Source organism: Ruditapes philippinarum, unplaced genomic scaffold, assembly GCF_026571515.1.
Source record: "Ruditapes philippinarum isolate M1 unplaced genomic scaffold, ASM2657151v2 ctg8939_1_1_1_1, whole genome shotgun sequence".
NCBI classification, from domain to species: domain Eukaryota; kingdom Metazoa; phylum Mollusca; class Bivalvia; order Venerida; family Veneridae; genus Ruditapes; species Ruditapes philippinarum.
Window position 1 is genome coordinate 77,852 of NW_026855590.1, and position 23,558 is coordinate 101,409.

Sequence of the window (23,558 nt, forward strand, 5' to 3'; positions counted from 1 at the left end):
ACTTATAGCAAATTAACTTAACACTGCTTCTTAAAAAATTGCTTTTACGTTTGCAAGATTAATTTAACAAACATTCTTTCATTTTAATGTAAATATAATTTATATATTATATTCCACTTTTACCGTCGCAAAGAAGTTAAATGACTGTTTAAGCAAATACTTATTACATTGAAACATGGCATTTTTTTTTTATTTTTTCCATGTTCAAATTATATTCTAGCTTCAACATTGATTTTGTCTGACCCGATTTATCTGATAACGTTAAACCAAGGCCAACATTTGGTATGTCATATGACATTAAGCTTGTTTCACATTTTGAAATTCAAGTGTTTGAATTACGCACTTAAGCATACACGGAAAAAATCGATTGACACTGTCATGTTTTCTAACTTGTTTGACTTAGAAATACATGTATATTATTGTAAGTGAATGGTGGCTTATTTGTGCTATTCGTGTTTTTCACCCATTGACCCTGCCAAGCGAAACAGTCGAGGATTGACAAGATAAAATGGCGAGGGCGCAATGCGAAAACACGCTACTAAGCGAGACGCGAGGCGATGTTAAATATATAAAACCTTGCTCCGCGGGGGGGGGGGGACGCGGAGCGAGATTTAAGAAATAAAACGGCAAGATTTAATAAGAAAAACGGCGTTTTTTTTTTTTGCTCCGTCCCCCGCTATTTAAAATTGCAAACTTTCACATTAGCGGAAACACTCTCTATTAGCAGGGATGCAGGGCGAAATATTATTTACTAAACTTCGCCTCGAGCCTCCGCTAAAAATTGTGTTTTCGCTCCGCACCAAACCATTGCATTTCTTAACATCTCGCTCCGCGCCCCGATTTGCGAAGTTATATATTTATTAAATTTAGCACCGCTCTCGCTAATAAGCGTGTTTTCGTTCTGCCCCAGCCATTTTAACTTGTTAATTCTCCAGGTTTCATTGGCTGGGTTGCGGAGCGAAAACACGAATGACACAAATCAGCCACCATGGTTTCAATTTATTCTATTCATGTCGTATATGCAATCTAAGTACACTACAGCCCTTGCGAGACCTGACAACCAGCTCCGTTTTATGTGCTTATTATTTTAACCCTTGCAATGTTAGAAGTCACATAAACCACTGCATTTTAGGATAGTTTGATATCACTGAAACAATTCGAAATGTATACTAAAATAAATATAATATTATTCCTCTCCAATATAAACCCATACTGTGATATTTTAACTGTCATATAATGTGTTTACACTATTTTCCATTACAAGAAACAAGAAATGCTTATGTTTTGCTAAAAATATATCTATTAAGCCCGTATGCTGGTTTATTGAAAAAGAAATAAAAGTGAAAGACAAGATCAATAAGGGAAGGCGGCATTCAATAAACGCAACCCCCTCACGACCCAGCAACAAGCAATATTACCTCTATTGATATAAACTGCAAACAATGCGTTGTTGTTATATTCCAGCAACAGTCTACAAGCACATGGAACACTTTACGTAGAATAATTCAACTCAACAACAACGACTCTTCAACTCCAATGAACTCAAAAAAGAAGCAAAATTCGAGTTTATATACCAATCTGCAAAATTAGACAGATTATGACCAAATTGCGCAAATCAGAATTTTTGGGCGACCTGACTGTTTTGCGACATATTTACTTTGCTGACAATGTCTTAAGATTGTTCAAAATGACACACATGTGTTTCAGGTGTACATCAAGTTGTGCAATATTCACATAACTTAAAAAATGCACAATAATTACATAAATGTACACGTAAACTAAATAACATAATTATTTGTGCATCAAAGTGAACCTTTTTTCTGTATAAAGTAAATATATATGTGTACTTAGTCTATCTAACATTAGTAATATTGATACACTAATTTTTATTGACAATTTTGTAAATTATTAACAGCAGAGAAATAAACAGAACATTTCCTTATGTATAAAATTTAACAGTTCTGTTTCCATTTACTTTAATAGCTCCAGCTTATGAGATTGTTCAGTTAGTTTTTCTTATTGTAATCTAGTAAATCAAGTCCAAAAGAATCTACGCCGAGGCTTCAAAATATTGAATTGGGCCTAATTATACGCATACATGTCGGAATGGATTGAAAAAACTATATTTTACTAGCAGTCACATTTGTATTTGCTTATTTTGTAAAAGTCACCATCAGGAACATTATTTACTTGCTGTTTTATATCATTAGATTGTGCTGTTATAATTACGTGTATGTAAGATATTATTTTGAAAGTTTGTTTGATTACTTACATTCCATATGACAACACACCACCGACAACTTGACTTTATTCATGAATTTGATTTACATACTTTTTTTTCTAATAAATCAGATGTGTTCTATATCATACACATATTTTACAATTATACAGTTTCCAACGTCAATGAACCCGGAAGAAAACCATTTGTCCATCAAGTGTTTACTCTTCCAAACCGGATAAAATGTATATACCACTTGAGATTGAAGTAATGTTAACGGAAGTTTAATGTCAACTTCATTTCAGAGATGCTTGAGATGCTGAAGGTACGTTATGTTATTTCACTAACTGTGTGGTGAATGGATGTACAGTTATTTGTTAACGGTATACTGCAGCTTTAAACCATTTCAACGTGACAGGTAAGACAATTTTTAACATAATTATAGATTTTTGGATAGTTTGTGCCTTATGTTTTTACCCACTAGTGCACAATTTTCCAGTATAGTTATTCTAGATCAAATATGATATAATTGTATGCATTATGGCAAACTAGGTAAATACTAAATAAAGGTTAAAGCTTCAATAGCATTATGTTATGTTCTATTTTTTCATTGAATAAGGCTACATTAAGTGTATTTTTAATTTCTGTCCAATATAGAATTTAACTTGTTAACCTTTCGAGAACACTCAGGATATCTGAAATATAGGAATGTGTCAAACGGCCTAGTTTTCGTTATATCTTTCTTGAATATGATATATTTTACATTTTGATACGCAAAAGTATCTAATAAATGAGACCGCAGGAAAAGAATCATTACTTGGGGAGGGCGCAAGGTTTTCAATACACACTCCGGTAGTGAATGTGCTAAAAAAAACCGAGATATCAAATCTGGAACACATTTAAGAATCATCATTGCAACCGAGATTAACAACCGATGTTGAATACCAAAATGTGGTCAACATAATTATGCAAAAAAGCCATTGCTGCGTTAGTAGTGCAGTAGAAATATGGTTAAATATATACAGAATTGCAAAATCGGTCAGAAGTCGCTATCCCATTTAATTCCGCGAATCATAAATAAAAAAATTATAAATCATTTAGTTTACGAGAAATAGTTCTGAAATAATTGGCCAATATAAGGGTAATCTGTTACGATCTTGGACTGCGTTTTATATGGAAATGTTCATAAACGTTTTTTACGGAAAAAAGTATGCGGAGATGTAAATAGAGGATATTTAGTTGTTTTGTATAAATATGCTATAATTTAACAGACAAAGAAGTGAGAGAATTGCAGCATTGACAGCAAAAAACGTTTTTTACGCATAATATCTTTTTTCATTAAGACATCATCACATAGGCACACGTAAAGTAAACGACATTACATCTCTCAATATTATATTTTACTGGGTTATTTAACACATAGCTGCATTTTTACATTTAATAAAATTAGCCACTTTAGTCAAAATCACTCAAATTTCATTCAAATTTTATTCATTTTTTACCTGATTATCATCCATTCCCAGTTTTTTTCAACAACTTTAGATGTCACATACCCTGAGCTACCTTTAACCAAAATCTGCATTTTTAATAAACGAGTTTAATGATAAAACAAGGCACAAATGTTTCAATTTATTATTTTTTTCCATAAATTTATAAAAATCAGGAAGGGAATTCAACAAATTCTTACTCACACATCCACTTCATTCACAGAACAAGTGATTTTTGATTATATACTCTTATTTGGAGTGTCTATTTCATTAAAACAATGGTATTCCCGTAATATGATATCTTCCTTTTTTCCTATTAAAATATCAATGTTTACTTCAAATTATTCATATCAACATGACATGTTACTTTGTATTTAGAGAATACTTTGAAAAAAGATTGACACGGGAAATACAATACTTTCATACGATTAAATATGATAATTGTTTAATTGTTTTAAGAAAGTCGCACTTGAAGTGTTTCCTGTTACAAGAACATCATAACAAGTGTTGTTTGAATAGATGAAATTAGATTGTTGTTGCAACTCTCTTTCTAATGATATCTTAAATACGATTGAGTGAGTGTTTTTTTCATGGGCTCAAGGTTACCCAGCTGCATGTTGATGTTTATACGAGTATCCCCGATAATTAAGAGAAATAGGGATACTGTGTTTAAGAACAACAATAACATGCACAAAAATAAATGTTCAGTTATCATAAAAGTTTATTATACACTAACGAGATAATATGAAATTTTTTGACTGAAATCTAAGGTTGACAATGGTAACTTTTCTTTTCTCAACTGTTTTACAGACAATGATCTATGACTGATAACTTTTAATAATTATCTTTAAGAAAATATAAAAAAAGATATTTGAATAACTTAAACTTTTGAAATGTATGTTAGAGCTGTCAATTATATTTTATGACTTTCTGAAGCAACAAGATAATATTTAATATTCAAATGAGGGCAATAAATTAAACAATTGAATGAAACATAAACATTCAGAGTAAACCCACATTATAAATGTATGATTAATTAATTAATTAATAAATTAATTAATTTATTTATTTATGTATTTATTTATTTATTTACCTATTTTTAAATATTTCGATATGTTTCTGATAATGTGGTTCAAGTATTTGTTTCGTACAACGAAAAAGAGCCATTATCTGGTCATTTACGATTCATTTTTTCATGTCATTATGCTATTGGATTGTCACCACCGCCCCATCTTTCAGTTGTTTACCACTTTATGATACACGTGTATTGTGTTGTAAACAACATGTCTTTCGGATGCTTTTCTTCTTTTTTTCTGTAAACGTAAGTAATAAGGAGTAACAAAATTAGATTATTTGATAATGCTGTGTTGTAACCGAACATTATATACTTTTTATGCCACTGATTTTTCTTTAATTTAAAAAAACAAAAACAACCCCATAAAAATCATGAAAAAAATAATTATAATGGATAAGATTAAAGTATCTATTATTTTGAAATGAAGTAATCATATTCGTGATATTTGGAATATTTCTAAAATATATTCAACTTCTACCAACAATCTGGTTTTCACATGATTTACAAAAATAGATAAAAAAATATTTATTTCGCCCCTCTACATCACATGGTACTATTTCGCAATAAGGCGCTATGCTTGTTTTCTTTCATAATAAATAAAACTTAAAATTTAAAATAACTTAAAAACACTGTTTAATAACAGTTTATGAAAGGTGTACTTTATATTAAACTAACACTTCAAATAGCGGTACCATGAAAATGTTTTGGTTTCAAAGAGAAATGATATGACTGTGTTATTGTATTTGCGCAAAAACATATACTAGGATATGTAGTGCCTAATATCAATTTCAACAGTCCAAAGATCAGGGTCTATCTAGAAATCTAGAAGACAATTTTGTAAAACAAATCATTAGTGGGGGATCATGTTCACAGTTTTGTCATTGAGTTCACGAATTGATTAAAAAAACACAAGTATTAGCATTTCCAAAAATACTAGGAATTGCCATCCAGGTGGGCATTCGAATAATATTTTTTCATGAAAAAGACTCCTTCCTGAACATTAGATCTATAGCTTCTTCAATTAGGAGAAATGTTCCTTGCCGTGAGTATCATACAGTAGCCTACAAACTGGTTTACATGAAGCTAGTATTTCAGTCCTGTATATAAATCAAAGGGCTGCAAGCTCTGTGGTATTTCCGATCTTTGAATCTAAATCGTACGGTATATGTCTGTATAAGTATATTATTTTATTCTATAATTCATCTTACAGGGCACCGAGATGCAGCGACTGTGTTTAGATTTTTTACTATAACAGTTTGAGTTTGATACATACGTAATCTTGCATGACTAGAGTTAAATCAAAAAATCTTTTATGTTGAATTTTTTCTATAACGGCCACACTTGCATATCTTGGCTACTCTTAAAATAGTGACCTCTCACACCCCTCTCACACCCTAAACGAGCACGTTACCCCTGCACGACGGGGAATAAATACGAAGAAAGCTGGAATAAAATCAAATTATTCTCAATTTAGAATTTCCATTTCTTGTTTGTAATCCTCATTAATTTAGAGGTATTTTGTTCACGATAAACCTGTTGTTTAACACGGATGTAAAAAAATTAACGAACATCTCGCCAAAACAGTCCGACATGTATATATTTCATTACTTGACAGCCAGATATATATGTGTACCACGCTCTGTAGTATTCGGTAACCGGCATCGCTAAAAATAGCATTTTCACTGATTACATGATATTCAACCGCGTAATATGTGATTGTGCATTTATTAAAAATTCTATAAGCCAACGCTGCTTTAAACTCTGAATGCGTTGTAATTTGTTGGATACATGTTACAAAATAAAAATATTTCTTTCTTTTACATCGCTAGTTTTAAGCTGTTTTGAGAAATACTTGTTGTTAGGTTTGCCATGAAATTATGTGCCAGAGATTGAATGTCAGCATTGTATATCCTGATCTGCGATCAGAAAATAGAAAAAACAGACGAAACATACGTGCCCCGTAGACTACCATTTATGAGGACTTTTGGGGTCCATTTGGTAACAATGTGGTATTAAATTTTATGTTTGACTATTCTAGGGCAGGCGATGTAGAAATGTTAAAATCTTGTCAATTGTTAATGTCCCGTCATTGAACGAAAAATAAATTCGCGTTAATAGTTTATATGAATGGATCGTGTCATGTGCAAAAACAATGCCAACATGGTTATGGTTAAAGTTAAACTTCTGGATCATAAAACATGATATAAATCAGAAGAACATGGCTGTGTCTGGTCCATAACTTCTTCGTATATCGATGCCCAATGCGCTTAAACATGAACACCCAGATTTAGATCAAAGATTAAAGTCATGCTTATCCAACAAAATCTTTCCTTAAGACGCCTTACATGTCCAGTCTACAATTTTGTCATTCATGGATTAATTTAAACATAATTGTGCATAAATATGAAGATTTGCAAGACGAAATGTAGCGAACAAAAATTCTAAGGTCACACTTGAATGTTAGAAGTCATAATATGAATGTGCATTCAAAATTGGTTGTCGTGTCCAGTGATATCTGTGTTATTTATCGGGATGTAAGAATAAAACACATGGTACTTTGAAACATTGTGTTGAAAGTGAGAAAACTAATGAAGATAAGGATCACATTTGAGACAGTAATGGTCATATTTCATTGCATATGAATATGTTGATGGTTATGTCCGATCATAAATAATGCCATTCATTATTCATTTATTTTCTGCTAAAATATATTTTAGAGATGGAAACGGTGAGTACTAAGAGTTATCAATTTTGTAAGTTCTTCCAAAAAGCGTTATTTATAAAGATATTATCAAAATAAGCAGTTCGTGTAAATAAAGGGGGGTAAAAATATTTTCTATAACGTCTAAGTCAATTTTTTCAATAAGAAATGAATGCATATATAATATTGATGACATATAATATAAACAAATATTTACAGTACATATTGTACATATTTTTCGATGTTTGAAAATTGTTTTATAAGCATAATTATATGTATGCATGTATATAATTTCACTTAAGTGTGGTATACAACCTTAATTACAACATACAGGATATTAAAATCTCTTTACTTTTGTGTGTTTTTTTATATTAGCCTTTTCATATAATAAAGCAATATTTGACTAATGAGCCACGGTCAAATTCCGATGAATATCGCATAAAATGAATTCGATGGTGCATAAGTTAATACCGCAAACTGCAGTACAAACAACGGCTTATTATACATTCATTTACAAACTGATACATGTTTTCGAATGCGTTTCAACATGAATATCAAATATAAATATTAAAAGTGTTCTTTAGTTAGGTTACCAACTTTTAGGTTTTTGCCATATATTAGACAAAGGTCCTTCAATATGTAACTCTTTTTCATTGGGATGACCTTACGAAGTATTTCATGTATTTTCAATAGAATGTGTGAATGGTTTAGTCAAAAGCATTTCAACACAGACATCAGAACATATGCTGTTTTAATAAGTGTGAGACATATCCACTATTATTATTTTATATCATGCATATACTTGTATGACTTCTTTACAATTGGTATGGATATTTTGATTGATGGAGTAATTACAAAATATAAAATAGTCCCTTGACTTTACAAAGAACACCTGTTTTGTATACTCTCAATTACTATGTTTCAAAATGTTAAGTAATATGCAAATCGTCGGTGCTCTCTGTGCCTGAAATAATGCACCGAAAACCGCTTCCGGTCCTCCGGTACCATTTAAGCTTGAAAATTTACTGAGTTTTTTTGTGACGTACCCCTCCCCCTAAGCAATATCCAGTTTCATACAATATGCACATGCTTATGCAGTAGATATAATTTTCAAAAGAAATTGATCATAGTAGTATTATAATGATATAAACAAGGATATACCTTGTTTCCATTCTTTGTCAACAATGGACAGACACTCGGTCCCTCCCTTACATTAATTTGTCTACGTGTTAAACGTCGGAAGCAGTTACATGATATAAAGAAGTGAAGTGTATCTGTATCAGTACAAGGCATTCAATAGATGAAAATCACTTTATGACTTGTATTGTATATGGAAAATATTTGTTTTCAGAACAGGTAAAAAAGAAAATTATACAAAACTTTGCATTTTTGTTATATTCTTATTTTGCATTTGACTGAAACAAAATACATAATGAAGTATTTTCCTTTACTAACATATAACAGTGTTTTATGTTACGGCAATACTATATATTTAAATATTCGACTTACATTTTACACATATCTATGGTTTTTACTAAATATTAAACCCAAAAAAACTTTAAACCATATGTATACAGGTGTGTCCTAGCTATATAATAAAACATTAATAAATTTATGATATTTTTCTCTCTAAGATATCATAACACATAGATATAATTTGAATATATGCACTGTTAATAAAATATCAAATAATTGTATAGTGCTAAGTAAGTTTGTTCTTTGTCATATAAATAATTATAGTTGTAAAAAATAGCTGGTTAGCCTATGCAAAGAAAACGCATTTTGAAATTAAATTTCTTCTTAATTGTATGCGTTATTTTAGAGTTCTTATTGTGAGCATATAATCATAAACCTACAGGATCAGCGGTTTATAAAGGGGTATTCCTCAATCTCCTTCCATAATTGAAGAATTTACATCATTAAAAATCAAGTTTACACTATGTTTATGACAGTATCAAAGATTTGTAACAATAAACATGAAATGCTAGTGATAAGTTATCATAAAGGTATGTTTGTGTATACAGATAACAATTCATATACAAATGATACTATATGCATGCTGTTGTAAGATGAACAATTAAAACATGTTACTTTAATTTTATGACTTAAAGGTACGCTGTTGTTACAAAATTATGGAAGTTCCTGGTCAAAAAGTGACGAAAGACAAAAATGCCAAACTGTGTAGTTTATGTGAAGATTATGATATAACAAGTAATGCAGACGGGTTTTGCCTAGAATGTGAAGTCAACATTTGCAATTCATGTTTTGTGAAACACAAAGGACGTAAAAGTAATAGAAATCATTCCTTAGTATCAGTCGATGATTCGAGTTCGGTAAAGGTAACGGTTGGTGATACGTATGAAACATGCCAAGAGCACAATGGAGAATTTGTGAAAATTTATTGTTCAAAGCACGACCAAGTTGGCTGTGCAGAATGCATTCTTGTATATCATAATGGATGCAAGTTGGAACATATTCGTGACAAAGCTGCTGCATATGAAAACAGTCAAGAATTTGAAAATCTTAGAAAGGAGATGAATAAATGCATGAAAGAGGCTGAAGACAGTCTATCATTGATAGAGAGCAACCGAAAACAGCTTACCGAGTTCTATGAGCAATTTGTTAGCGACGTAGAGGCATTCACAGATCATGTAATTGAACGTATAAATAAAATGAAAAAGAAGGTTCTGAATCAGGCAAAGGACATTATGTTGAATGACAAGAGGAAAATGGAAGATTTACAGAAGGATATCGACGACTTGATAGCTGAATTGACACGCCAAAATATTGAACTGGAGTCAAAAAGTGACACGCCAAATAACCTTTTTGTAGCCACCCTACTAATGAAACCAGAACTGAAAAAGATCAAGCAAAATTGTGATAGTTTCAGACACAAAAACATTGTGACTCAGTATAAATTCATGCAAGACAAAATTCTCGCTCAGTCAATAACAGAAAACAAGGTGATTGGGATGCTCATTGAACAGTCGTTTGAACGAAGTAAGTTTTTCGTATACCCATTTATGTTTTCCTATACACATTAAATCAATAACAAAGACACGTGAAAACAAATGATCATCACTTAAACATACTTAAGTAATCGTTTAAATATCACCTGGTACCAGTAACGATTTTCTTTATTTGAACTCTTGTTGTAGTTAAGTTTAATGCTACACGATGTTCAGTTATTTTCATTTAAGAAATTATTATATTTAATTTACGAGATTATTTCAGTGTTATGATTGTACATTTTAGGTGAACATCATCAAGACGAATTTAAACAAGCTTATTCCGCTGATGAAGGACAAGTTCAAGATCCTTTACCTCAGGTCAGTCGATTTATTAAAAACCTCTTTACAGTTCCTTTGAGATCTCAAGTGATGACACATGAAACTCTTTAAGTTACAGAACACAAGTTAAAATAGGGAACACACAGCAGCAAAATGTATAATGATAGACTGTTGTTATAGAAACAAGACCTTAAATACGCAGATATATAAAACAACGTATTGACTTATTTGCGTCAGGTTAATGCCCACAACACAAAATATTGAATATGCTTCCTTGGACACGTAAAACGTTTATGGGTACTGCCGAGAGATAGGTCACACTACAGCTCAAAATTGAATTACCGGTCTGTCCTTAGAATGGGCTATCATGTTCTAAACAGTGAGGTTGTTACTGATTAAATCCATGTTTATATATTTCCCCTGAACTAAATACACGTAAATATTTTGCAATAAAGGTGATATACTGTAAACAGTAGTACGATTTGAATATATATGTACTAACTGCCAAGATACATAAGCCGAGTCAATAACCTATTTTTAGCTACAGAGGGCAACCTGATATCTATGTAAGCGATGTTATCATTGATACGAAAATCGCAGAATAATGGCTTTATTTCACTTAACTGGATTATTACTTTTTTCTTAAAGAATCAGAATATTTTCTTAGATGAACTCATGATCTTGTTTAAATAATTATACATTTGTTTTGCTGTTCGTGGAAATAGATTTAAAATTGCCTGAAAAAAATGCTTTAAATACAATAGTCTCATATATTCCTTTTGTATCAAGATCATTAAAAGAAATTATTCTAATAAGATGATGAATGAGGACAATTATCAATTTAAATATTTCTTTATTTATTATGTAGCAAGCACAAAGTGAAAGCAGAAACAAACAAATTGGTAAGTTATTTTTTTCAACATTGATTTTGATTGATAGGCATTTTTTAAAAAAAAAAACTTTACAAACGAATTTTAATAAAAAAATTCATATCCATGCTTAATTATACAGTTTGTGTTATATTTATGTGAATACGCACGGGTGATACTATATATGAGATTTCATTTCAAGTATTTGTAATTTGCATGTCTTACATTGGTGATTTTTAATATAATAATCAATAGTAGTCCTCACATCATAAAACTGTTTCTTATTTAAATAGTATTTTGTTTTATCTAATCTTGAGACGTGTAATATTAATAGCGAAAGAAGTGGCAGAGACATGTACAATAGAAGATGCGATCAAGGCCATTGCGCAAAAAAAGCTTCAAGTGAGTTCTTTAATATCTTAAATGTTTAAGGCACAAACTGTGCTTGATGAAATTAAGTGACATCTTAAACTATTTTGTTGTGATTGCAGTATAATATGACATTTCTTAAGGTAATTTTAACAATGTCTGACGCCAACCTTTTAATTTTGTGTTAAATAAATGAAATAATATTAGTTTATTATAAAGTCACCATTTAAATATAAAATTCTGATTATGATTGTGTGTCTCCGTGGTACAAAATTATAAAGAATATAAAATTACGAATATTTAGTTCCAAAAAATAAGTTTTAAGTTATTAACTTCTTGGTTTTGGGCATAGAATTGTGAAACTTATTTTTATAAATGATACAGAACTTAATGACACATATTTGGAAATGATATGCTATGAATAAATTGGCATAATTATTATAAATATGCTAGGGTATATAAGACCCCGACTATCCTTGTCAGTTGAATATTCTATTTCATTCTATTATCATGACCAAACGAAACTTGTAACACATGTATTGCAATAGGTTATCAGGAGTGCTATCAGATTTGTTGATCTAAACCTCTTTTGATTTTGGTATCTTGTTACAGTTCAAAACAAAAATAAAAAAATAGTCATTTGCCACATATATGGACCATCTGTTACTTCCTTTGCTTTGTTGGAAACGAGTATAATTCTAGGGAATGAAAATTTTGTATGCAAGTCAAACAACTACATGTTTGACATTTTTTAAAAACATAAAACAATATGGAAATAATGTGTGTGAGATGCATAAGCCTCAAATGTTTTTTTGCCAGTATTTTCTTTTAATTTAATCATAATTCACCAGATGTACCGCTTGAAAGTTCTTTCGAAACATGTATATTAAATACTCATGCGTTGACAGATTGTACACTGCATTTAATTTTCAAATAATTTCCTTTCTATTTAATTGATTAATCGATGTAAAAATGAATGTGTCATATCCATTTAGGGACTTTCATTATAATTTAATTCATGTTCAGATAAATTATATGTAAGTTCAATCCAAAATGTATATCCGTTATGTATTTGAAATTAATACCAACAGTTCAAAAAATAAAAGTATTACATATATTCACCAATACCATCATTTTAAAAGTGCAAATACGAAACAGACTAATTCAGTAATTTAAAAATAAATGATCGATGTTATTGTGATTTACGCAAATTTACAAATTGATAAAGTAACCCGGGTCTCCACGATACCGGTGTACATAATTTATTCAAGGTGTTTTTCAGATAAAATTTTACTGACTTGAAAAAAAAGCAATAAACAACTTCATTACCATTTAATCCTCCTAAAATTACATAATAGAGTTATGTTACTCTGAAATTCTCCTCACTACGAAAGAAAACAATGGTCCACCATTTTGTATGACGTAGTTAAACAGACTTCATGCTACCGGTGTACTGGCGAAAAGTTATTTATATGGAAAGCCATTGCAGTTTTAATAGCAAAAATATCATTTAAGCATTATTGTATTCACATCTGAACCAAAAAAATAAATCCACATAAAAATGTGTGTTTCAATAATTTACTGTTCATTTTTATTACTCCCAAGCGATCTCTGTTTTAGAATCTTTCACTCCCAATTACAGGTGTATATATGATACATGTGGCTGGATTCAAAAATTCCCTACACTACTTTTTACTGTTGATGTGATTTTTGGTCCTTTTATGTCATTGAATCTATTTTATTTCTATATGATGAAGATTAAATATCAATATGACATTTTACACAGACTCCTTTAAAGGATTGAATGAAACTGACGTTTCAATTTTCACAAACTACTTTATGTGCACTAATGGCTTTCCATAGATTAATATTTTTCCCGCCAAATATGATGACAAAAGGTCAGGTGACATATAATGACAATCGCAACTACTCGGCCATATCCGTCAGTCTTCGGATAAGGACCTCGAACACAATAGTATGAATACACAGAAAGGATGCGGTATTTCGGTCTAACCTACGCTAAGAAACTAAACATGTAAACAAAAAGTAATTTAATGCTGGGAGTTGTTTACAAGTTTATTTCCAATATATGCAGTAGAGGTTCACCTAAAATAATGAATTCATAGGTACAAAAGCAAGCTTTACATTATTTCTATATTTATTATTTGTAGAAACCGAAAGTACATAAAAAACAACCTGTTGACATTTTGTTTGATTTGTTTAAAATTGAACATCAGTGGGCATATTTAAATTACAAATTGTTGTCAAGCAAAATAGTACGGGAACAGACATTAGATGTCAAATATATACATTCGTTTTACATTATCTCTGTTACTCTTTACATCTGTTACCACGTGGTAGAACTACTTTGAATCCGTATTGTTTCCGAGGTTATTATAGATAATAGCCGAGGCAGTTCCGAATGATATAATGGAGGTATAAATGACGTCAGCACCTGTCATATTTTTTTGGGGAAAAAAGTGTTTTGTAGAGAGACCGATTTATGCAATGGAAGAATAGGATAGTAAAAGAAAAATAAGGTAGGAAGTGAGAAAAATTTTCTTCGGAAACTCGTTGACAATAATATCGCGAGATATGTGAATACATCGGTTCCTTGGAGTCACCGGTATCATGGGGTTCGAGTATATGTAGATTTAATATTATGTGTTTCGTGTTGAACCTACATGTACTTTAAGACGTTGCATAAACTTTAACTGCAACACTTAAGTAATTAGTAATAACAAAAGGGGTTATTTGACCAATAGATGAAATATTCTTAGAAGTTAAATGCATATTGCTGATAAAAAGGCTTACTCAAACTCTCTAAACAGACATCTACTACAAATGTCTTGACCTGCTAAAATGTTAACTATCAACAAACAACCAACCATGTTAAACATTATTGAAAAATGATGGGTTTTTTAATCGCTTGTCACTTTTGGCGATAGATATGGCATATATCATCGTAAAAATCTATGAATGTAACATTTTTTATCAAACCAGTTTTTATACAAAGAGCGCAGATTTTGTCTGCATGTAACGACATCAATTTGACGCGACTTTGGGGTTTAATAAACAACACAAATGGAGCGAATATGTTTTACTTGAGGATTCAATTCAATGTGTGTTTTATTGACATGTTGCTTATCTTTGATAACGCTGAGTTTTACTTGTTTATTTTTAATTACATGATGTCACTTCTATAATTTTGTTTGCATATTTTTTTCAAATACAGATGTAGCAGTTGTTCATTAAAGTGTCCTTAACGAATTTATTGTGTGTTTCAATTGTAGCCATTACTTGACAGAAAACTGGTTTGCAAAAATCTAACAATAGATGGCGAATGTCTCAGGTATGTATACAGCTTAAATGTAGATTATGCGTTTTTTTCAAATCAATTCTATATATGTAACAATGTACTCTTATGCAAAAAGAAACGCTTAAACTTAATATAAAACGTAACTTCAATCTGAACAATTTATAGACAATATAGAAAATTCTTATATATGTTTGCTAATTATATATACTCTTAAAAGGAATATAGCAATACTGAATTGAAATATATATATATTTGTTGTTTCTTTTTTCTTATTAAACATGCATGTGAATAATATACATGTAGACATATGGTATTGATACAAAATACAATTTTGATGTTTTTATTACTAATTAAGTAAAATCAACGTGAATTACCATAAGATAATCATCAGCACTTAAAAATAAACCTTTGAAATAAACAACGTAGAGTTTTTATCAAAAGTAACGATGTTAAATACACCAGCGAAACAGCATGCTTTAACACCCAAAGGTCACAAACATTTCAAATACAATCAGAATTATTACCTATAAATTAAATTCATTCTTTTGCTTTGTTACAAATGTATGCACTCTAGTAATACGGTTTTACATTTATTTTTACAGTTATGCCGCATACGAAAGTAATGATGTTGGATTGTACGTGTTCAAGGAAAACGTGCATATCGGAACATTCTTTGAAATTGAGATAATAAGCATGGGTAAAAGAGGGTCTATAGGTAACATTATAATTATATAATATATGGCCTATATGTTATATTGCATTATATACTTATTATATAAATATTAACCAGACTTATAAGGTCAGTTTGTAGACATTTCATAAGTAATTCTAGTATTAATCATATCAATCAATGATAACGTCATTATGATTTTGAATAGAACGGCATTTATACTATTGCTTACAATATAAACATTACGCGTTTTACAAAATGTGTTTTTCTTTCTAGCAATGCCATGTCTAGCCTGTTTTGTTTTAATTCAAATATTGTTTATTACTTTTTCTTATTGAATAGCAAAAATGTTTTACCATCAATGAAAATGTTAGTTTTTAGATTAGTTTTTATTTACACTCAGAATTTAAGTTATCTTGTAATATTTTCGTCATGTAAAAACCCAAAATAGAACATGTAGTATATATTTATATTCTAGCTATTGGTGTAGTGCCAGATAACTATTCTGACAATCTTCTACTGGGCGTAGGCAATAATTCCTGTGGATACCATTCAGACGGCAAGTATGTATAGACAGCTTTATTATCTAATTTTTCATTAAATTGTTCAGTCTTACAGTTTATTTTAAGTTATTATATGATTAAACCTAATCAGAACTATTTATCCTGGTTTACATAAGTGGATTATTCGATATGTTTTCATAAAATATACCATGAAAAACTTAAAACGATGTTCATTATTGATATAAATAGATTTATCTAGGTATCCAATTTTTTTTATATAAAAAAACTTATTTAGTTTTTTATGTATATTGTGTTCTATTATCCTCTTTGTTTGTTTAACCTAACGGAAAGGTTTTTGTTGTAAAATAAAGTACGACAACGATGCATACAATGTGTTTTTGGTAATTTTTTACAGACAATGCATCTATTCCAGATATTCAAATTGATAAAAGCATATACATGTACCAGTTTACAAAACAATATGGTTTTGTAAGGGCATGCAGTTAGTTTAAAATAATAAAAAAATCAATTAAACATTGTTTATCAGTTATACGATGGCTTCAATCGTTGTTAACAATTTATGATACAAATTATTCAGTTGATTTATTAATAATATTTTGACCGTATTATAGCTTAATTTTAAATCAAACACACTTTGGAAGTATTTAAACTTAGCCCAGATGAAGTTCAAAGTGTATGCAGGGTACCAGAATGAACAATAAGATGTGCTACTTTCTCCTACATTAATTTAAACAACCTACGGTCAGATTATATTTTGTTAGATCTTATTTTTTTTAATTTATGTTCAAATTTACTAAATAGTATGTTTTGATTTATGAGCTACTCCGTTCAATCTTGAGAAGTTGAGTTTTCGTAACATCAGAAGGAGACTGTTACCAAAATGCACCAACTGTAAAGTTGGGAATGAAAAACGACGTGTTAATATTAAAATTGTGTATTTTGATGTTTTCAAACTCTTTTTTCACGCATGATGTATTACATATGCGCACCAAATGTTAAGTTTGGTATAACAAAAGTTCATTAAACAACATGTGTTTTTAAGACAAACAGTGTATTCTGTTTTCAAACTTTCTTCTTTTTTCATACATGCTTATTACAATTGACGTTTCCGGTGAATAGAATACGGAAACGTATAGCGACCATCCCTATATGATATATATCAAATGACTTTTTTACAGTTTTATAGTACGTTTGTTATATGCAAATATGATTTGAGGAAAGAATTACATATTTAAAAAGATGTAAGTGTTTTATTTTTTCATTTTGTCAAAAAGTAGTTTATATTGCATTATCAGATAAAAACGTAAGATAGGTTACAAAAAATACGTATTATATATGATTTACAACATAACTTAATTTAATTGCTTCCTTTATGAAATACAAATGTCTTGACTTTTCTCGTGTTACACATCATATAAGACGAACTATCGCTTAAGTTTTGTACGGAAACGTATAGCGACCACCTCTATATGTTAGTTAAAACATAATTTTTGACAATTTATTTAATACATATTATATACCTAACCAATTTTTACAAACTTACTTGATCTGAAATATTTATCTAGTAATATCTACAGCCCCTGCATGTTGGTAAAAACAGAATTTAAGACAATTTATTTTACACACGATATATATTTGACAATATTTACATTGATATTTGATCTTGAATATACATCATTTACTAAATCTGCTGTTTATATTGCTGGATTCAAATTTATGTGACATTTTTCTGTTCATTTATATGTATTAGTTTTATATATTGAGGTTTTTTATTCGCATACCTCTATCATTATAAAATATAATATAACATATTTTACAATTTATATTTGATAATATGTTAATAAGCATAAAATAAGCTACTGAAGTAGTACCTGATGTAAATTAGTTATCATAGAAACCATTATATTTTTGTAAGATATATAATATATAGCTCAAAACGAAAACTTCTGACAAATTTACCATTTTAAATGTATGTACAGAGGATGATACATGAAAAATATTATATAAAAAGGAATATTCGACCAGTTGATGTTATTATAGGAACATAGATTCCAAAGCGCAAGCGATATTTCTTCTTATATTATGTGTGACACGAGAAAAGTCAAGACATTTGTATTTGATAAAGGCAACAATTAAATCAAGTAATATTGTTAAACATATATAATACGTATTTTTTGTAATCTTTCGTACGTTTTTATCTTATAATGCAAGATAAACTACTTTTAACTTTTTGACAAAATGAAAAAATAAAACACTTACATCTTTTTAGATATGTAATTCTTTCCTCAAATTATATTTGCATATAACAAACATACTATAAAACTGTAAAAAAAGTCATTTGATATATTTCATATAAGGATGGTCGCTATACGTTTCCGTAGTTTTGGGATCTATGTTCCTATAATAACATCATCTGGTCGAATTTACCTTTTTATATAATATTTATCATGTACTATCCTCTGTACATACATTTAAAATGGTAAATTTGTCGGAAGTTGCCAAAAATATAATGGTTTCTATGATAACTAATTTACATCAGGTACTACTTCACTAGCATATTTTATGCTTATCAACAACTAACGGAGTTTGTCCTTTTATATAATCTTTATCTTGTAACACTATCTGAAGCACAATTATTTAAACATTCCTTTATCTTTGGAACACAAAAAGCCTCATTCAAATATTTCATATATAATTTTTAAAAAAGCTTTCTATTGTGCGAGATTTTTCTGTCCTCATTATCAAATATAAATAGAAAATATGTTATATTATATTTTATAATGATAGAGGTATGCGAATAAAAAAACCTCAATATATATAACTAAAACATATAAATTAAAGGAAAAGTGTCACACAAATTTAAATCCAGTAAATATAAACAGCAGATTGAGTAAATGATATATATTCAAGATCAAATAACAATGTAAATAAGTCAAATATATATCGTGTGTTAACTAAATTGTCTTAAACTCTGTTTTTACCAACATGCAGGGGCGGTAGATATTACTAGATAAATATTTTAGATCGAGTAAGTTTGTACAAATTTGTAAGGTATAAAATATGTATTGAATAAATTGTAAAAAATTATGTTTTAACTAACATATAGGGGTGGTCGCTATACGTTTCCGTAATAGCAAAAATAGAAAATGGATGGTAAATACTTTACAATGAAAGACACATTTTACAAATAATTCCATTTACATAATCAATGACAAACATACACTACATGTTTGATATTACACATTTAAATCATCGAGGTAATTTTGTATTCATTAAAACACGTAATTTTTTATCGATTAGTATCTGAATTATTGAGAGAAAAAAAAACACAACAAAATCAGTTATTCTATGTGAAATACTGTACATTGTATTGTTACCAGAACATACTTATGACGAGCATCGTTTTTTAATGCTTCTATATAAACATTGTATAATCTTTTTTATAAGTGTTCGGAAAAATGGAAGTGTATGCGATATAAAGCATCGACAATCGTGGCAAGTGGGAGATAAAATCCGTTGTAAAATAGGGTAAGTGTAAGACGATTCATTTACATTGAATGTTTTTTTTGCTTGTAATTGTTTTCGTGATGAAGATGAATATACATAGAGTAGATTTATTCTTACAAGAATTTATAAGTTAGGAATGTTGTCTCACTTGTTTGTTTCTAGTGTGGTACATGATTTCTGGTATACCAGTAATTAATAACAATGATTTTTATAATATTAATTTGTAAACCATCTTATGCTTCTATCTCATATAGCATCAATCGTTTTATTCTTATATGCTGACTATCATCAGTCATCTCTGATTAATATCTTAAAAAAGAATTACTCATCAAATATTAATGTACCAACTTAAGTCAATAATCTTTTACTAATAAATTTGCTACCATCAATAATATAAATAAAATACTAATATATGAACTAAAGTCAATCATATGATACACGTTAATAATAATTAGCTATTTTATATGATCTATTTATGATATATAAACAAGTGTATAATACTCATTAACTATCATCAATCAGTAAATTAAATACTAGTAAATGTATATTAAATATTATCACTCATTCGAAACTCATGTATAAACCATGATATTTTATACATTTTTTTCCAGCTATAACAAATTATACATACCAAGCTATATGAAATAAAATAAACGTATATAAGAACTTTCATCGATCAGTCTATACAAAAGTATGGAATGTCATTGATCACATATTAATTAAATTTCAGCTATCATCAATTACCTAATGCACATACATCATATATCATCAAACATATGACGTTAATAATATGAAACATCAATTATGGAGAACCAGTAATTATAAATTTTCGATTATAACTAAAGTATCAACTATTGTAAATAATCTATTCCTTATATACAAGCTTCCACAAATCATCACTAAAAATGAACTAACAATGATTCTAATGTACTTATAGAATATATCATAATTCACAAATCATTGTTTAGTATTGCATCACCGTTTAATAATAATAGATAAATTATAATCGCTTATATTTCATACTTACATGAAAGCATTTATATCACATCTAACACTAAATTATCAATGACATCGATCCTCTTATTCAGATATTTAAATAATTATACTCATCTTATACTAGTTCATCAAGTATCACCAATAAAATTTATGTTTAGATACCATTTATCATAAATTATATTAATATACTGTTTAATCAACTTTCAGTAATCATATCATATGTTTAAAGTCATCGTATACATGTATATATTAACTTAGGTTACTTTGTGTTTATGAATAAACTATCAAGAATCATCACTCATCAAATCATTCACCAGCTTTAATTTACGCATGAATCATGTTCTACTACAATTTTCTTTTATTATTAATATGCCAGCTAACAGCAATCATCATATACGTATACGAATTTACGTCAACAATTATTATCCTTCTTATACTATAATATCCACCTTTATCAATTAACAGATAACACTATATAAATTATCACCAAACATCTTAAGCTAACATATCATCAATTATGGACTGCTTATAATAGAAAACTATCACAGATCATTTTTTTATAATAAAAATGTGAACTAGTGTCACTCATCTAACACTAATTTATCATATGTAATCACTTTTCTAATTCGTACATATTAACTTTATTTAATATTTATACATCTTCTAAAACTATTATATCAATAACCAACTACAAAGACAAATACTAATACCAATATATAAATTATAAGCAATTATCTTGTACAAATAAATCAAAAATTGTAAATCATCTAATACTTATGTATCATGCATAATTAAATTATCCTATACTAACATGTCATCTAATTTTAATTTATCGACAATTATCTAGCATGTTACTCTTCAGATTTGATTACCATTTATTATCTTATACATCAACTATAATCTCTCATTAATCCCTATATATCAACTATTATCAATCATATTAATACTGGGGTGTCCGTGGCCGACTTGTTTTAGGTCGTTGAACCACTTGCCCCTTACCTCTGTGGGTTCGAAAACCCGACAGGGACTTTGGATCTTTTCATGTGAGGAGACTATCAAGCTAGCTTACGGAACGTCGGTGGTTCTACTCAGGTACCCGTTCGTGCCTGAAATAATGTACGGAAGGGCATCTGAGGTCTTCCTCCACCAGTAAAGCTGGAACGTCGCGATATGACATATACTGTGTCGATGTGACGTAAAACTCAAAACAAAACAAACAAAAATATTAATACTAAGTTATCATGCATCATCACCAATTTTAAACCAACGTTATCAATGATCAAAATGTCTTATACTAATATACACACTATCGTATGTTTATAAAAAACATGTATATAATTATTCATCTAATATTAAATATGTAAATGTATTCTAGTAAATCACATGTTATACGTCAGCGTACTATACTTATCATAATAACACGTATCATTAATTACTAATAATCGTTATCAAGTAATAATATCATTTATGTCAATTATTTTGAGTCATCTAATACTAGTTTATCAAGCATCATCATAAATTCGATGTGTCAATATTTATGTTCGATTATCTTATACTAATATAGAAATTATCGTACATATCTTTATAAATATATCATTTTGCATTTGATAATTGTATATTTATATTTAATACTATTTTATCAACTATCATAGATACTCTTTTACTAATATATCAGGTATTTTAAATCATCGTACATTTACATATCATCTATCATAAATTATCTAATACAGGTTTATAAATTTGCATCAATTGTATCGAACTTCCATCAATCATCACATGCCTGTTTTAATCATCTAATACTTACGCTATCTTTTGATGCTTGCATTATCTTATTTGACTTATACATTAGTCAATTATTTTTATCAAGCAAAGACAAATTTCGAAAATGTAAGCATACACATCTGTCTAGTATAGGGTAAAAGTAGGTCTTATGTTGTGTATACTTAGCCATAATTAAAACACAACATACGATGCTTGAGTCATATCTACATATTAGAGCATTCGGACAATTGTTGTATATTTATATTTTAGATGAAATAAAACTGATTTCAGAGTTCCAAATAGATAAAGTGATACATAGCAATATTGATAGGATTGGTAATTTTATTAAGTTCCACTAGTATGAATTTAACGCAGTAAGCTTTAAGTTCTTTTCAACAGCAGTTACATAATAAACGTTATATCTTGCGATGTTTTTATTTTAATTGACTCATCACTGTAATTTTGAAATCTTACACCAAACTGTCTTCAAAATAATACCTTTTTATACACGTAGAAGAAAAAATTGTCATCTTGATTGTAAAAAAAAGAAAACCAATACTGTTATAGATATTCTATGCAAAGTTTCGTCTTGCAGTTAGCAAATTTTGATAATCGAAACCCATAAATTGATTTGATATGTTATAGCAATCATTTAAATCACATGATAGTTGAAAGTCTTTAAATAATTCACTTTTTATTACCTATCATCTAATACTAGGTAATGAAGCATTTAATAATTTTCTCCTGTCGCAAATATCAAGATTTCCTTTCT

The 23,558-nt window shown here is 29.1% G+C and overlaps 1 protein-coding gene across 1 annotated transcript; it reads left to right on the forward strand.

The window, feature by feature from the left end:
• Positions 1-2,487: 2,487 nt before the first annotated feature.
• On the forward strand, positions 2,488-20,062 carry LOC132743818 (E3 ubiquitin-protein ligase TRIM33-like). Its single transcript, XM_060732385.1, has 9 exons — positions 2,488-2,636; positions 9,593-10,481; positions 10,737-10,810; positions 11,640-11,677; positions 11,934-12,042; positions 15,303-15,361; positions 15,931-16,043; positions 16,477-16,561; positions 19,970-20,062. Exons 2-9 carry the CDS (start codon positions 9,614-9,616, stop codon positions 20,052-20,054), a joined length of 1,431 nt encoding a protein of 476 aa, XP_060588368.1. The 5' UTR covers positions 2,488-2,636; positions 9,593-9,613; the 3' UTR covers positions 20,055-20,062.
• Positions 20,063-23,558: the final 3,496 nt, after the last annotated feature.

Bases quoted from the DNA above. Each gene is read 5' to 3' on its own strand.
- LOC132743818 (XM_060732385.1), top strand. From the start codon at position 9,614: ATGGAAGTTCCTGGTCAAAAAGTGACGAAAGACAAAAATGCCAAACTG. The intron at 15,362-15,930 runs GTATGTATACAG...TTATTTTTACAG, and splicing joins ATAGATGGCGAATGTCTCAG to TTATGCCGCATACGAAAGTA. The intron at 16,044-16,476 runs GTAACATTATAA...TTTATATTCTAG, and splicing joins GGGTAAAAGAGGGTCTATAG to CTATTGGTGTAGTGCCAGAT.